At 33.2% G+C, this 17,908-nt stretch overlaps 1 protein-coding gene across 6 annotated transcripts in view; it reads left to right on the top strand.

Annotated features, from left to right (window-relative positions):
- Positions 1-17,908, top strand: part of ERBB4 (erb-b2 receptor tyrosine kinase 4) — a 1,166,318-nt gene that overhangs the window by 903,257 nt on the left and 245,153 nt on the right. For 2 of the 6 annotated variants that reach the window (XM_040476136.1, XM_040476134.1), the window contains exons 16-17: positions 2,216-2,260; positions 2,382-2,456. In XM_040476136.1, coding sequence (XP_040332070.1) covers positions 2,216-2,260; positions 2,382-2,456 — 120 coding nt within the window. The remainder of the gene's footprint in view (positions 1-2,215; positions 2,261-2,381; positions 2,457-17,908) is intronic. The other 4 variants (XM_040476138.1, XM_040476135.1, XM_040476139.1 and 1 more) reach the window with 2 other exon arrangements.

Genomic DNA, 17,908 nt, shown 5'->3' with positions numbered 1-17,908 from the left:
ACTACTTCAAAACCCTGCAGTGGTTCTCCATTAAGTTTGCCCCTAAGCAAATAGCCTTCAAATTCTGGCTCATGTCTAAATGATCTCGCTTCTTTTCCCTCTTCCTGTCACCTCATGTTTTGTTTGCTCCCTGACTATTCAGAATTATTTGCAGTTTTTCATGTGCAATCTAAATTTCCTCAGATCTATGCTTTTGTTCCTGCTGTTTGTTACCCCTTAGAAATGACTGCTACTCCAACCCAGGTTCTCAGCACCCTGCATTTCAGCTTCCTAACTTCTCCATGAGGATTAACATGAATTTCTAAAGCTAAGTGTCCCTCCTCTATGCTCCCTTAAGCCACTCTTTCATGTCTCTTTTTATATTTATCACCTTAAACAATATACATCTGGTTATGCATCTATCTCCTATTATGCATTAAATTGTGAGCTCATTAAGAATAGGAAAAGTGTCTAATTCATCATCCCCCCCCCACTGCCCAGCTCCTAGAAGAGTAGCAACACTTAGTAGGCCTACAAGCATGTTTTTTTAATGGATGAATAAAGATCTTTCATTATTCACACTTTACCCTCAAGTTGAATTTCACTTTCAAATATTTTTATATTTCAAATGTTATTGTAAAGACACAGATTGCAAATTAATCATAGCTTTCAGATTCTCACTTGAAAATAAGAAGTAGACTATTAATTTTACCAAATGGTAATACTGTATAAAAAAGCACTTGGAAGAAGATATAATAGGAACCTAGGAAAAAAATAAGTTCTTCAGAATAAAATAAAAAGAATATCATATAAGACAGTTTGAAAACATTTTTAGTAGTTACTTTTTCCATTTCAAGAAATGGTTTTGGTTATGGATTATAGTACCAATTCAATGCTATGTGCTATATATTTTTATTTGTATTTCTTGCTTTTTTAAAAGACTTTTCACAGTGTATTCCCCATTTTTCTGTACATAAAATTTTTTCTGGGTTATTCAAAACCAATGCTCAAAATGAAAACAATTTTCCACCTAGTCGAAATGTTATAGCAGATATTCATGAAGCAGGGAAATATTGACTTAATTATTATTATACATAGTTACATTAGTTTACCAATGTTGAGAGTTATCTAAGGATATAGTAGACAGTCTGGCCTTATACACGAGTCCCTTATTACTTCATTATATGGTGATTTTAACTTCAGCTTCCTTTTCAGTTTCAGAAATTAGAGTTTGGAAAAAGCATTTGTGATCAGCAGAATTAGACAGTCCTATAAATCATAGCTGTGGAGGGAATCTTGATAATGCACCGTAGATATATGTATTTGATGAGAGAAAAGGGAAGGAAATACAATTTGTACATTGGAAGATGGAAGAAGTAATATTTCCATAATACCTCAAAATGAAATTCTAGGGACCGTACATCCGGATTTTGTGTACTTATATAATTCCAGTGAATTCTTTAGTTACCTGCTTCTCAGTTTGTGCATTTCCTTGCAGAGTATTTATTTATTATTGTTTGAGTTAAATATTATGGCACTTTAAAAACCTATTGTTTGTCTGTTATGGCACTGTGCTTTTAAAATAGAGCGTCAAGATAAACTGCAGTCTTGGTAAAACCAGTTAATTTGCTTTTTAAATGAATTCATGTTTAAAGATAAGTATGTTTTAAAAACCGTCACAACCAAGGAATGGAATAATGTGATTATGTAAAGTATCCATAAGAATAGCATTAAAGCATGTTAACTCATTTTCTGCCATAATCCATCTTTAATGAGTATTAAGCATCAGGTTATTATATTATATTGAGTAGCTCATGTTTAATTTTTTATTGACTTTAGTTTTTACTTAAACTTAAGTGCTTTTAGAAGAAACTGTATACATGAAACCATTTATAACCATTGAAATATCAAGTCATTCAGCAAGACATGTACTCATGATGCAAATGAATTGAGTATTGGAAGTGAGTTATATGTGTTTAGAAGTTATCCACAGAAACAGGGTACAGTTTCCTTTACTGTGGACATGTTTCTTTGCATTCCATGCGGGTGGTATTTGCAACCTATTTCTTTGTATCCATCAGGCAATAATCTTCTCACTGGCTTTAAATTCACAGTGTTCCAAAATTGTCTAATAACCGTAATTATGAATTTGACACAATTAGTGTTTATCTGACTGATTTTTTTTAAATGACTAATTTTTCTTTCCTTGTATTTTTTAAATTTGGATCTTCTGCAGGTGCATAGGCTCACGTATTGAAGACTGCATCGGCCTGATGGATAGGTACTTGGTGTGCTTGCTTCCCATGTTTTTCCTCCAAGGCTCCGTGTGTGAGCACTGGTGCATGTGTGCGCATGCCGCTGTGAATGGAGAATGATGTTTTCTGTTCTGTAATTGCCTGCAGGTGTAGCGGCCCCACTAGTCATGACTGCATTTACTATCCTTGGACGGGCCATTCCACTTTACCACAACATGCTAGGTAACATCTACCATGTTTCCATTTTGTCACTCAAATCCTTTTCAAATTATCATGTTTACAAACTACTAACCAGTTGGGTGAAATTGATAATATGTTAAATTAGGGAGTTATGAAATAGGCATATAACACTACTTTTCAAACCACATCCCTTACCTCTTTTTTCTTTACTGATTATGATTTTAGCATCCAAATTAGTAGTGTCATTGGTTTTCAATTTTGTACAATTTAAACAGGATTTCAAATTATTAACCTAGAACTTGAAGAGAATTTTTAAAATTAATTTTGTAGATTATTGCAAAACTAAACATTTTTAAGAGAGGAATTTATAAAAGTTGATCTATTTTCGTAAGGTGTTTCTTGTTTAATTTGATTCCTTTTCTGATCTTATATTGTATTGAGCCTGTTGGTATAGTATTCTGTAGGCTTCTGAATTACCATAGACTAAAAGCACTATAGAAAATATTTTGTGCAGGTAAAAGTACAAGTTGAAATGAAAACAAAACAAAACAAAACAAAATATATCACTCAGATTCATACAAAAACCCATGCATGAAGGTTTATAGTGGCTTTACTCAAAATCACCCAAAACTGGAAACTACTCAAATGTTCTTCATTTGTGATATATCCATACATTGCAGTGCTACTCAGCAATAGAAATGAACAAACTATTGATACATGCAAAACACAGATGGATCTCAAGTGCATTTTGCTAAATGAAAGAAGCTATACTTAAAAAGAATACATACCAGATGATTCAATTTATGTGGTATTAATTCTGGAAGAGGCAAAACTGTAGGGACAGAAAATTGATCAGTGTTGCTTGTGGTAGTGTTGCCAGGTAAGCCTGGCAAGGGACATGAGGGAATTTTGGAGGAGGGTGATGGAACCGTTCTCTCTCTTGACAGTGGTGATGGGTACACGAATGTATGTGCTTGTCAAATATCATGGTTAAGCACATTAAAAATGAATTTTACTGTCTATAAATTAGACTTCAATAAATTAGACTTAAACATTTCATTTTAGGAACATAGTAATTTACAATGTTACGTAGAAGTACTGTTTGCTTTCTTTATGAAACAAGTTAATTGTATCTTCTGGAAGTGAGAAAGTAGTGCTAAATTACAATAAGCAAGATGACAGTTTGAGATGAAATATTGCCTTTTAATGTACATTTTTAAATTCAAATTTAACATAAAATTTAACAGTATAAAAGTATACAAAACATAGGTGTAAAACTCAGTGAATTTCTTATAATGAAACGTTTATATAACCATCAGCCAGATCAAGAAACAGAATAGTAGTAGAAACAGAAACACCCTTGTGCTCCACTCCAAGGGAACCATTGTCCTGAGTGCTAACAGGAGTTTGCCTGTTTTTGCACTTTATATAAATTGGATCATATACATGTATTCTTTGTCCCTGGCCTCTTTTGCTCAATATTATATTTATGAGGTCCATCTATGTCATTACATTTAGTCATAATTTTTCATTTGTATGATATTTGCCTTTTAAAAGTTTTTGGAAAATATCAAGTAAGTGTTATCTCTTATTAAAAGGTTATTTAATTCTATTAAAAATAAATTCTTTTTTTTAAAAAGGGTGCAGTAGAAGTCAATGATTTATACAACAGTGGCACTTTGACACTTGGGATCAATTCAGACTAGTTAATACAGTTCTTTAGAGCAAAGTTTAAAGTATGGAAAAAATCAGCAAGAGAGAGAGAAAGAGAAAGTGCATGTCTTAAGGCCCAAAGCTCAGTTTTATAAGCCAAGACCCATTTTATATTGTTTCTATATTTATGAAATAATTTTCCTCCTTGAGACTTTGGTTGAGTCACTGCACTATCATTATGAAGAGTGTTTTCACATCGTTTTAATGACTTTCTTATACTTATTCCAGCCAACTAATGAGAGGCAATATAATGTGGTGACTAAGTGTGCTGTCTTTGGAATCAGATTTTCTAGGTTCAGAGCAAGGCTCTATCATTTTTTAGATATGTAACCTTGGGTAAGTTCCTTAATTATCTGAGCCTTACTTTCTTCATGTATAAAATAGGAATGTTAATATAGTTTACAAATTGGTTGTGAGCATTGATGGAGTCCATAGAATATGCCTAGCTCAAATATCACCCAGTAAATGTTGTTATTTATTATTTTGCTATATATCAAATGATTTTAAATGTTGGACATGGGGGAACATAACTCCTAGGGGGAGTAGGAAAATCTCTCAAAGTCACCCAGGAAAGTTTGACTTATACCTCTACTCCTTCTGGTGGGTCACTTGGCGGAAGGGAGGGCATTTATTTCTTCACCTCAGAAATCACTGTTTTAAGAGGTCCACTGGTATCTTTGGCAGTAGGTCACAGGCAGAGGCATATGAAGAGACAGAGAAAGAGTTAAAACCATAGTGGTAGATCCCTAGTGGTTTTCAATTCTGGTAATTAAGGTTGTATAACTCAAAATCATAGTGTATCTTACTATAGATTTAATATTTCCAACATGTTTTGGGAATTTTCAATCCTATTACTTGCCTGGGCTCTCAGGCCATTTCCTGTATTCTCAGACTAATACCTAATTCAGATTAGCTTTGTCATAAGTAGGTAGGTGACCATGTCCAGTAATAGAGTACAATTCAGCACAATTCAGCCCATGATTCCTATGAAAAATCATCTGTAGGCCTTTGTACAAGTAAAGAGCAGAAGTTTTTGAATGTGAAAGCCTGGGTTCAAGTATTTGCTCTGCCATGTTTCTTGTCTGTAAAATGGGATGATAATTTGATAATTTTTAAAATGGAAATTCTTATACCTCATAATATTGGTATGATGATTAAATGGTTAGGAGATATTATCAAGTATATATATTCATTGGTGGTAGTTACATCTCTAGTTGAAATATTGGAAAAAAATCTTTTTTAAAAATCTCATGAGGTTATGTTCTACTAGCATATATATATACTATCAGCAGGGCACAAATATTTATGTATCAGCAGGGCATAAATCCAATAGTTTATTGACTACAAAACTGGTATATCAGAATTTCTAAGCTTTTAAGCATCTAAATTGTGCATCCTACTTCTAAGCATGATGACTTAAAAAAATTGGTAGTAGGGAGCTAAGTATTCCTTTTAGAAACTCTGGATATATTTAATTAATATTTCTTTCAAACTTAAATTTAAAGCAGTATGACTCTTCAGTTGTGTTGACTTGTCAGAATTAATGGACTTGTCATAGGCTGCTTATAAGCAGTTTGGAATTTACAAGAAAGATTTAGCTTGGACACCTTGAAAAGTGTTTATGACCATGGAACATTTTGACATGGATTGGATGAGAAGTGAAAGTAATAAATCTTACCTTTTTTTCAGGTAAATGCTTTTTTCAGTAAATGTTTACCTCTCTGAAATGTGGTGGGTACACAGTTAATTGAAAGCAGGGGACTAGCTTAGTAATATTTCAGTTTATTTTCCATTTTTAAATTCTGTGAATGTTTTTCTTATGCCTCAGTCTTAATTGATTAAAGTAAATCTTACATAATAGGGAGATAAAAAAAAAAAACATGGTAGAAAGTAATTGCTTTCAGTTTTGTAAACTATGTTTTAACTGGGAGATTACCCAAATGCCTAGTTTTCTTTTAGTCTCACAAAATTGCACTGAACATGGCAATGTGGCCATTTCGAAATATTTAGGATTCATACTCCCTACTGCCCCATTATGTTGTATTCTGTTTCCTAAACCAGAAGGAAAAAAGATTGAAGATTTAAATGAAAACAGGTGAAATGCTTCCAATCTTGATCGACTTTCATTTTCTAAGCAGTGTTACTCTTTCCCAAGCCTGCAATTTGTGAATTGGTTTTCCACACTCCATTTACCTTACAGGCTGTTGCTGGAATTTCTTCCAGGAAGATAGGATAGGATGGAAAAGATCGTTGCTGTTGTTGTTGATTTTCTTTTACCTGTAATCTCCTAGAATATTCTACTTGTAATGAAAATAATAATTGAATTTCAGGCCTTTTCCATATTTTCCTTATCTGAATTCAATGCCTTACAACTAACGTTTACTTGGATGTTCTTCTTTTTCTTATAAAGAATCTTATGAAAAAATGTGTTCAGCAAGTTTTTTTTATTATTCATTTTTATGCTATTTATTTGAGCTTGCACATATGCTGTTTTCATATAGATTGTAATAGAACAAAGCATTTAGTTCTATTCTATTTTAGTTTCTTTGCCAACCATATATCCCAAGCTTTTTATAATCTTAGTCTCTCACTCCATCAGGGCCAACATGTGTTCATCTAAACAAGCAAAGGCTCTATTGGCAAAGCATATCTTTTTATTAGTTAGAAGCCCAAAATATAAACTAATAATTCTTTTTGAATTTGTGACAGGAATTGTGAGAAGTACTAGATTCCTGTTCAAAATTTTTTATCTGGCTATCTGCTCCAATTCAGTTATTCTAGACACTTCACAATATGAAGTAAGGTAACTGAAATCAGTTTAATTCTCTAAATCTCATCTGGGCAGATATTTGAAACGTTTTATATTCCTGTCACATTTTAATGCCTGTATCACACTTTTACTTTCTGGTGTGGTGGTTATTACCTAAGAGGTCACATAACAGTTTATTCTTTAGCAGTGTGACCCGTGTGTGATAGATGAGGGAGAAGATGTGATATTCTTGGCACCGCCTTCACAAATGGCACAATCTTTTTTCTTTGTTTGTTTGCCCTCAAGGAACTTGGTTCATAACTTATGTCTGTATCAAATGGTCAAAATAGCCCATAGATGGTTTCCTCAGATGAGTGGCAGTTATGTTATGATCCTTAAGTCCAATAAATAAAAGTACACAGGCTTTTTATTATAAGTCTATCCTCAGTCCACCACATTCTGTATATTAAATTTACTTTTGAATTTAAGAGAGTTCAAAGAGGTGAAGGAGAGTGTGTGAATTTCTTCTTTTCCAGCTGATTTGTGTCCCACAGTTTCCAGTACATATAAAATACCAAAAGTTACCAAAGAATTGCAAGAGCAAAACAGTTCAGTTTTTGTTAATTACTGTTCATGGAGTTTCACATGGTTACTTTAAGTAGAAGTATTTAATGGCATAAGGTTGCATCAGTGGCTTTGTTTCAATATCGAAATGCCCACACATTGTTACCAAAGCTTTTAGGGATCCTAGGAACATTAATATACTCAAGCATGCTAACTGTAAAAATGTGACCAGAAAAAGTCATACTTGTGGTTGAAAGTCAAAAGAGATTTTTTAAGAGCATTGACTTTGGACTGTAATAGAAAATCTAAAAATAGCATTATTGAACTGAGAAGATGCTTATTATGCTAGTTAAGGGTCAGATAAAAAATTCAGTGAGTTGAGTGATCCATTATGAATACTTCTTCAGTCTTTCCTATGAGCATCATTCTCTGGTGTAGAATTTACAGTGTTCTGTAACTATTAATCTCTGATTTGTAAAGATGTCAGGACTGCTTATACTCTATGATCTCAAAGTACCTTAAATGTTGCTGAAATTCATTACTAAAATCCAATGTCTTTTATTAAATATGAAAGCAAACAAGTAAAATATGGTCCTGAAGCTCTGCCCCTGTCTTTAGGCAGATATTTATAGTTTTAAAAGTACTCATATGTACTACTCCAAGATTTGACCCTGGCATTATTTTCTTATAAAATACAATTTAGAGATGTAAGTATATGATCAGTATTACTCAGGGTTTTTAATTGGGATTTTATTATCCCAGGAATATTAAATTCTATTTCATAAGATCTCATTTCTAAAAAATAACTTTTCAATGAAGAGCCACCTATAATTTCAACCAAGCAAAAATAAAAAAGCTTTGCAAACATTTATAGGTATTTTATATACTCTTTGACAAAATGCAAAGGAAGTGAAAAAGTAGCATATAGCAAAATGAACAATATAATTCCCAATAAAGAGAAATTACCTTATTCTGTCAAAGAACTAAGAAGTAAATATATTGAACAAGTTATATGTATGTATATAGAAAGAAAACATCTGACTTGGTCCCCTGCTAACATCTGACACAAGTTATCAGTAAACTAGGGAGAGTCATAAGGTAATGCCTTTCCATGGAAGTGAGTGCTCAAATACTATTGATAGCATGATTTGGAATTAATATGCTATAATATGATGAGGCTTACCACATATAGCATATTATCTTTGATCTTATACATACCCCTTGTGGTCAGTCCTTAAAAGCAAGCTTAGCTTGTATGTGAAATTATTTCAGTGTTTGACAGAAAAAAATAATTATATAACAGTGAATGTATTCTGGTGACAGAATGAATAAATTACAGGGATTGAAGGTACATCATAGGGATTATATTGATGGTATTGTAATAGTGTATCATGACAGATGGTAGCTCCACTGTGGTAAATATAGCATATTCACCTGAATGCTATGTGGTGAATATAGCATATATGCCTGAAACGAATGTGGCATTGAATATCAGCTATAATTCAATAAAAAAATAAATAAAAATTAATTAAAATGTTACAGATAAAAAAAGCGAATGTATTAAAATAAACTTCTTCAGTGTGACAATTTTGGTGAATTAGCATCTAAAACTATCATAATTTACCCCCAAACCTATTTGGAAATTCAAAATATTGTATATATGGATTATATATTTGATAACTAAAATGGTAAGGATTGAAAAAAACAATAAAAACTCTGTAATTAGGTAAAGTGAAGGAATTGCTCAATTGCTATGTAGTTTTCTATTACTGTGAATAATTGCCATGAATTTAGCAGCTCAAAAAACAAGACATAAGCGCAGTTCTGTAGGTAAATATACAGGAATGGCTTGGCTGTGTTCTCTTTTTAGGATCTCACTGGGCTGAAATCAAGATTCTGTCTGGGGTGTGTTTCATCTAGAGGTTGGAGTTCTTTCCCAAGTTCATTCAGGTTGTTTGAGTTGTGGGTCCTGGTAGTAGGACTCCTATTTTATTGTGTTCATTGCCAAGCACATTCTTTGTCATGTGGCCCGCTCTATATTCCAAGACAATTGTGCATCCAAACCTATTCATTTTTGAATCTCTTAGTTTTCATTTTTCTGACCTCTATATCCAGATTTAAAAGCTCATGTGATTAGATCAGATCCACCTGATTGAATCTTAAAATCAAATGATTTGGGACCTTAATTACATCTGCTGAATCCCCTAGAGTAGCACCTAGATTAGTGTTTGACTGAATAACTGGGAGAAGGTGTGTTTATATACCATAGGATGGAATCCTTATATAACAGAGACCCATCTTCTAATTCTGCCTACAGCATCTATCATGGTGACTTAAGCATCCGTTAACCTTAAAAAAAAAACACAAAACAAGAGTTCAGCTACTTCACCATAAAAAATGAGTTTATTTGGAAATACCAGAGAATTGCAATTCAGGGCAAAATATGGCAAATCATTGGCAGATTCAGATGAGAGGAGAGGGGCTTGCTTTTATGGAGGCAAGGAAGAAGTTAGGAGGGGCTGTTTCAAACTGTTCAAGCTGGTGTTGGCTTCTCATTGGCAGAGTGTGACAGCTTCTCATTGGCTGGGTTGTTGCCAGGTGAGGAGAAATTCTTTCCTTCTGCCTGGATATGTAAAGTAAGCTTCCTTCTGTTTGGGTCTGAGTGGTAGTGCTTGAGAATTCCTCCTTCAGCGCTTTGCAGCTCATTTTTAGTAAGGTTTTTCGTTTATTTTCACACATATTTCTTTTAAAAAATGTTTATTTTTTTGGAAAGAGAGAGAGAGAGAGAGAGAGAGAGAGAGAGAGAGAGAGAGAGAGAGAGAATGAACGGGACAGGGGCAGAGAGAGAGGGAGACAGAGGATCCAAAGCAGGGGCTGGAACTCATGCACTGGAGATCAGGACATGAGCTGAAGTCAGACTCCTAACTGACTAAGCCACCCAAGAGCCCCACACATATAACATTTACAGTGATCCTTCACATATTTTTGTCTTGACTTGCATGGAAGGAATTTAAATTTCTGTGACTCACACAACTTTGCCATATAAGGATAACTTTAAGTCTGAGAGAAATGTGTTACTATCTTCAAATAATTTATTCCTTGTTTTTTACAAAAAGAGCCAGAAGCAAGCAATTAAGTATTGCTTTGGAACCAAAACCAGGGATTCTTTGTACAGTTATATGCTGTAGGATGAGGTCTCAATGTACATGTTGGCTCTGAGTATTCAATACTCCATTTGTGACCAGTAACTGACATATATAGTTAGGATCAAACCATCCCAATATTAACACCAAATTTATGGCCTTTCCATTTATTTTCAGACGGTGAGTTTTCCCCAAGAGTTCTCTAGACCTGTTCTGTCCAATATGTTAACTGCTAACCACATCTGGTCATTGAGCACTTTAAATATGGTGAAGACAAACTGAGGTGTGATCTGATTGTAAAAGGTACATTGGATTTTAAAGACATGGAATGAAAAAGGAATGTAAAGTATCTCATTAAAAATTTGTCAATTGATTACATGTTGAAATGTTAATAATTTTGGATATATTGAATGAAAATTCTGTTGTAACTAATTTCATCTCTCACACACCCCTAGAATATTTTAAATAACATATTGACTTGCGTTACATATCTGTTGGGCAGTGCGGCTGTAGAATTGTCACAAATCTTTGAATACTGTTACAAACACCTTTAAAAAAAAAAAACCTTTCATTACGTACTAATCTATGCAATTATATAGATAGTATTTATGATAGGTATTTAAAAGGACGAAATAAGGGGTGCCTGGGTGGCTCAGTCCGTTAAGTGTCCGACTTCAGCTCAGGTCGTGATCCCAGCTGAGCCTGGAGCCTGTTTCAGATTCTGTGTCTCCCTTTCTCTCTGACCCTTCCCCGTTCATGCTCTGACCCTGTCTCAAAAATAAACATTAAATTTTTTTTAAATAAATAAAAGGATGAAATAAAATGTAATATAAACAAATTACAGGGTTTTTTGTTTTGTTTTGTTTTGTTTTGTTTTGTTTGCCTCCCACTCTGGAGGTAACAGATTTTGATTCTAGAATGTGAAGGGTGTTTATCATCTGTTTAACATCTAGAAGGGTGTTTATCATCTGCAGTAGATTGCAGAGGGGATGAGTTAGACAGATCCAAGGAACACATTTGTTTGCCTGAACCGATTGCGTATACCTGTATATTTAATTTATATAAGCACACAGATCTTATGAACTTCCACAAGAGCAGACTAAATTATGATAATTTGGGTCTGATTTAGAATTGTCTATGTTTTAAATTAAAAGTCACTCAAGGTTTGGAATTGTGTAGCTTCCCTTAAAATTGCATTTTGTAGCCAGTATTTCTATTAAAATATTGTTTCAATTTTTGTGTCATGAAGGAAAAACACTTAACCAGGAAGAATTTTTAAGGGTAAGTTAAAGTTTCTATTTTTATGTCTGATATATATGTGTGTATATATATATTCAGAAAAGAATCAAAACTATCCCCCCATTTAACTTAGGAACACATTTTATTAGACCCTAAGTATCTTTTCTTTTTTTATATTTCCTATTTAACTAAAGGAATCTAATTAAGTGAGACCCCCTTCTGTGATGTGGTTACATAAAATGATGTGTAGATATTAACTCAAATTGCTCTCTTCATGCTTTTTTTTATTACCTAAACACATTTCCTAACTAATCATTCTTTCATAAACATACAATTATTTTTCCATACTATGTATGTAGGCAGAAGCTAATTAACAGTGAACACTTTGATTTACCAACGAAATTCCTCACAGTGATTTCATTCTCCTTTACCATCTGCCCTCAAACCCAAAGTGATATAATTTCATTATAATTTCACAGTAACTCAGTACTAAAGAATGAATGTTAAGGAAAGGGAAACCCACCTCTAATAAACTCTGAATGCTCGTAGCCATTGCAGTTTTTAGGGCATTCTGTTCGATTGCCCAGAGTAAAGCATTCCATATGCTTGAGTCATTTATGGAATAATTATAGTTACTTTTAGTAGAGTAAAAATAGAACAGCAATAGCAAAAACCTCTCACCATAAAAAGTTTACTTGTTGAAATGAAAAAGTTTTTTTTCAATGAGCAAAGCAAATTCCTTTTCCAAAGTGTCTTCATTCTTGAACCTCTGGATCCCACTTCCCAAAGTTCAAGTCCCAGGTTCAAATCCAAGAGTGGCTAGCACCATTGTTCTATGTACCAAGAATGAAAGGACCAATGGGAAAACCAAAGCACCAAATCAACCAAAACCAGATCTTGCTTTTTTCCCAGAATAGTGTTGCTTTTTATAAAATCATCTCATATTTAGAGCTTATTTATGCCATTCTTTAAATGAAAAATCCCAATATATACCAGGTGTGCTACATTATCACACCTAATTTTCATGATAAGCATATAAAAATAGTTATTACCATTATAGGTTTACAAATGAGGAAACAGGTTCAGACTAATTAGGCAACTTACCAAAGATCACTTAGCTAGTAAATGGCAGAGCAAAGATTTTAGCTTTAGTGTGTCTGATTGATTCTAAGGACCACATTTCTTTCTTTCTACTAGGCTGGTTCCCAAATGGAAAAAAATTTAAGAGCTATTCTTGTGATGAGGATGATTGAGTATTTTATAGCCTACTTAAACAATTTTATCCATTGTCTTTTCTTTCAGTCCTTTTACCTATCAAGACTTCCTGCAATGTATAGGATTTTATATTGCTTGCCCTCAAACAGTATATTTTAGATTAATACATCTGTGTTGCTTGGTTAAGATAGAACAATGCTTCCCATGATCTAAGCACATAAGCCTGTGTAATGGTAACATAATGTAAATATATTTTTTATATTATTAATGTAGCAGTGACTAATCTAAGACATTTACAAATAAATGTAAGCTCAATTAAAAAAATTTTCTAATGCAGAAGTTATTTATAAATTCTGGAGAGATTTGTTAAAACCATAATGGTCCCATATGAAAACCACTTCCATGAGACCTGACACTTATTCCATAATGCCGTTACCCCCAGACTTACCTATCAAGGATGGAAATAAGAATCAAAATTTCATGAACACTCAGCAATAAAATAACAGATAATATAGTGCTGGGTTTTATCAGGCTTTTCATTTAGATTTTCCTCCCTAATTCATACTGTAGAATGTGTGGGATGGGGCAAAGTTGATTGAGAATAAAAATGAGTTCAGATGGTAGAGCATGAATCCTAGACTATATATATATATATATATATATATATATATATATATAGTCACTTTGTTCTGTTTGATAAGGTGAAAAGTGATTTCTGCTAAAAAAATTTCCCACTGTTGATACAATCAAACATACCATATTTTATTTGTTTTTGAAAGAATAAAAAAAAAACACATTCTTGTATATATAAAACCAGCCAGTAAATATCCGTTATGTTTACTCCATGTTAGGAACTGAGGAAAGAATGGAGAGAAAATTAACATAATCCCTAATACTGTAAAATTTACAATAGAGTGGAAGAGAAAATACAGTTTATAATTATATATTTGCATGATTATTTACTATGAAGAATACTGTAAATAGATTCATTGGTGTGGTTGTGGTAAGGAGAATAAAAATATAAACAGTGATACCTGGGTTTTTGACCTAAGTAACTGGATGAAAGGTGATATCATAAACTAAAATGAAGACTCAGAAAAAGTAGAACCAATTTTCTTTTGGGGGGGGAAATGAAAAGTCATGTTGGGGCTGTGATAAGCTTGAGATGTTTATTTGATATCTGAGTGAAAATTTTGCATGAGCAGATAATTATAACACTCTGCAGCTCAAGATTGGGGACTGAATTGTCGGTCATATTTATATCCATAACACTGGATGAAATTCCACAAGCAGAAAGTGGAGATGGATAAGAAAACTGAGCAATGAACTTTAGGCTACTCCATTATTTAAAGGGAAGAAGAGAGGAGAATATAATATAATTGCAAAGGAGATTGAAACAGAGGGATTAGGGGTAGGAGGAAAGCCAGGAAAAAAAAAAAAGCCTGAAGCCAAGTGAACAAAATGTGCCTAGACAGAGGGGAGTGAAATGCTACAATGGAAGGAGATGATGAAATAAAGAGAAAAGAGTTTTTGGGTTGTTTTGCCTTAGCTGGGAAACATTGTAACATATTTATAAACTGATGAGAATGGGGACGCCTTGGTGGCTCAGTGGGTTAGGCGACCGACTTTGGCTCAGGTCATGATCTCACAGTTTGTGAGTTCGAGCCCCACGTCAGGTTCTGTGCTGACAGCTCGGACCCTGGAGCCTGCTTCGGATTCTGTGTCTCCTTCTCTCTCTGCCCCTTCCCTGCTCACGCTCTGTGTCTATCTCTCAATAATAAATAAATGTTAAAAAATAAATAAATAAACTGATGAGAATGATTCAAAAGAAAGAAGAGAATTATGTTCCAGAAAATAATGAACAACTTCAGGCAAAATTTTCTTTAGTTATCAGAAGAGATGGAATTCAGTACTAAAGTGGTCATAGAAAGAAGTAGAGATTGTGCGACCATTTTAACTGGAAGGGATTCAGAGTGTCTAGGTAAATATGCAGGTAGATAGTGGATTTGATGGTGAAGAAGATGAGGCAATGCACAATGTCTCCTCTTTTTAAACGAAATGTAAGATTATGTCATCATCTTAGACGAGAGTATGGGAGGCAATATTGGGAATTTTAGGAAAGACAAGATTTGATAGTCTACCAAAAGTAGAAGTACATCATCCTAGAAGTATAGTAATGCTGGGAGTGCTGATGGTCCACTTGAGATTTCTGGTTATAGATTACAGTGATTCCAGTTAGCATTGTTATGTTTAATTCAGCTATGGTATGATTGTTCCAATTTAAGCATGGGTACTTGGAAATTGGGTTTACCCAGGATTGAAGTTTTGCCAGGTGAGTACTTAAGACAGAAAGTAGAGACCAGTGTGTTAAGGATATACGAAAATAAATGACAACAGCAAAAGGTAACAAAAACTGAGTTGCATAATGAGAGAAATTGGTTTATAAGGGAGATTGATGTACAATGAAAACACGGTAGGGTCAATGGATGTAGTTCCCAGCATTATCACGCATTGTTGATGTAGGGATACCAGTGTAGGCATACGGAAAAGAGAGAAGCTGAAAATGTGCAAGTAGAATACTTGAAATAAGGATTCTGGAGGTGGTACAGTTATTGATATATATATATATATATATATATATATATATATATATATATGTGTGTGTGTGTGTGTATATATACATATATATGTATATATGTATACATGTATGCATACATACATATATGTATACATGTATACATACATGTATACATATATATGTATATATATGTATATGTGTGTGTGTATATATATATATATATATATATATAGCTAGTACAATGAATGGGAATGAGTGGTTGAGACTATTGGCAGTGAATAAGCAGGGAATTGGGAAACCAGGAAGCTGGATAAAGATGGAGAGAAGTGGGAAGTTTCAACAAATATTTAGAGTTTAAAATTAATTACTGGGCCTGGTGATTAAATGGATATGAAGTAATTAAGGGAAGACATTATTATTAATTATTCTGGCTTGCAAACTAAAATGAATGTTGAGGTGGCACAAGTGGAAGGGTACTAAACTCAACATGAATTTGTTTTTGGTTGTGCTAAATTTGGGGTGATTTTTACAGATCCAAGCGATGCTAAATGGGAAATTTTAACATAGAGATATGGAAGCCTCTCCATATGTAGACGTAGAGTCAAAGTGAATTAAAATTGTGGAAATTTAGTCAAGTGTTGATATCTCATGGGAAATTTACATGTGAAGGAAAGGAGAGAGGGAAATAGAGAGGGAATATTATTAAGAGAAAAAATAGTTTGAAGATGGATGAAATTTGAGTCTGTTTGGGAAGGCCCTGTAGAGAGTGAAAGGCTAGAGATACAGGAGAGAGAAGAGATCATCAATCATAGCATTTTCCTGAAGAAGCTAGCATTAGGCACAAAGGAAATGTGAAAGGACTACACTTGGAGATCAAAACCCTGCAACCATTAGGAGAGAATAAATACAGGATGGAGAAGGATGCAGATAGATGGGCAAAGGCTGAGGGAGTTTCCCTTCAGTATTCTCTATGAAGCTGTAAATTCATCTTGCCAAAAAAGAAGATAGTGTTTAGTGTGTGTGCATGTGTAAAGGGTTGGGATATTAGTTTCAAATAGAAGCTGTGCTAATTTTTGCATTCAGAATATCCTGATACTAATCCTCAAGTCATCAATAATTTGCAATGTGTAGCTTTACATGTATTCAACTGAAGGTCACCCTCTTTTATTTTTGCATGGAAAATAACAGGTTGTGGTTTGCTATCAGAGACTCTAGACTCATTAAATTAGAAGTCTGTTAAATATTTAATCAGATTCTAACAGCATCCTGTATGTGTTCTGAGAAATTAAAAGATTTCAATATCTGTAGTGATAATTTCAATATGCTGATATATAACAATTACTCCAAATTACATCATTACAACAAACATCATCAATTTTGTATGTGTGTGTGCAATCGTGCAGGTACAGAACATTAATATATCAGGAAATTATATGGAAATGTTTTTCCTATTTCATGCTTTTGAAATGCTCTTAAGTAAGGAATTATGATAAATAGTCTCTTACAAATAAAATATCTGTGAGTCTGATTGTTCTGATGTAATTCAATCTATCCTCAAGCAGTGATTCTTGTTTTAGCCATGTGAACTATATGCCTGTTTCAAATCTAAAGCAAGTAAAGGTAGAATTCACCATCCTATTGGTTAAAACTCACCAGCTATAATTCAGTTTTTTTCCCTTTTTTCTTCTTCCTGTTTTTCTTTAATATTAATTATTGTCTTCAATGTATTTTAAAATACAATTTAAAATTACAAAAAAAAAAAACATTCCCCGTGTTTAAATATAGATGTATGTATGTGTATATATGTATGTTTATTCTTCCACGTCTTTATCCATGTACTAATACCTATTTACAGTAATAAAGGTTTTGTATGGCAACAGAATCCACACATTGCTCATAAGGTTACTCAACTCCCTTACTGATATATTCTAGACAGCTTTCTACATCAAGAGCTATAACTCCTTTTAATGGTTGCATTATTTTCCTTAGCATTGATTTACTACTGATCCTGTATTTAAAGATAAGCAATTCCTAATTTTATGATTTTTACAAATTAGAAAATAGCATGTATGTGTGTGTATCTGACATTATATAAAGTATATTTAGAGAGATGTCAACTAAAGTACATGGGACTATTCAATTTTATCATTCAAATTTGCTAAACTTGGTTCAAAAAGCCAGATAAGCAACACATTAAAAATTATGGAACTAAACATTTGAGTTAGAAAACATTTGAATTACAGTCTCATTTTAATTATATATATATATATATATATATATATATATATATATA

Source organism: Herpailurus yagouaroundi, unplaced genomic scaffold, assembly GCF_014898765.1.
Source record: "Herpailurus yagouaroundi ecotype Mexico unplaced genomic scaffold, PumYag 140, whole genome shotgun sequence".
NCBI lineage: Eukaryota > Metazoa > Chordata > Mammalia > Carnivora > Felidae > Herpailurus > Herpailurus yagouaroundi.
The sequence above is the reverse complement of the archived record's forward strand: the minus strand, read 5'-3'. Positions and strand labels throughout refer to the sequence as shown.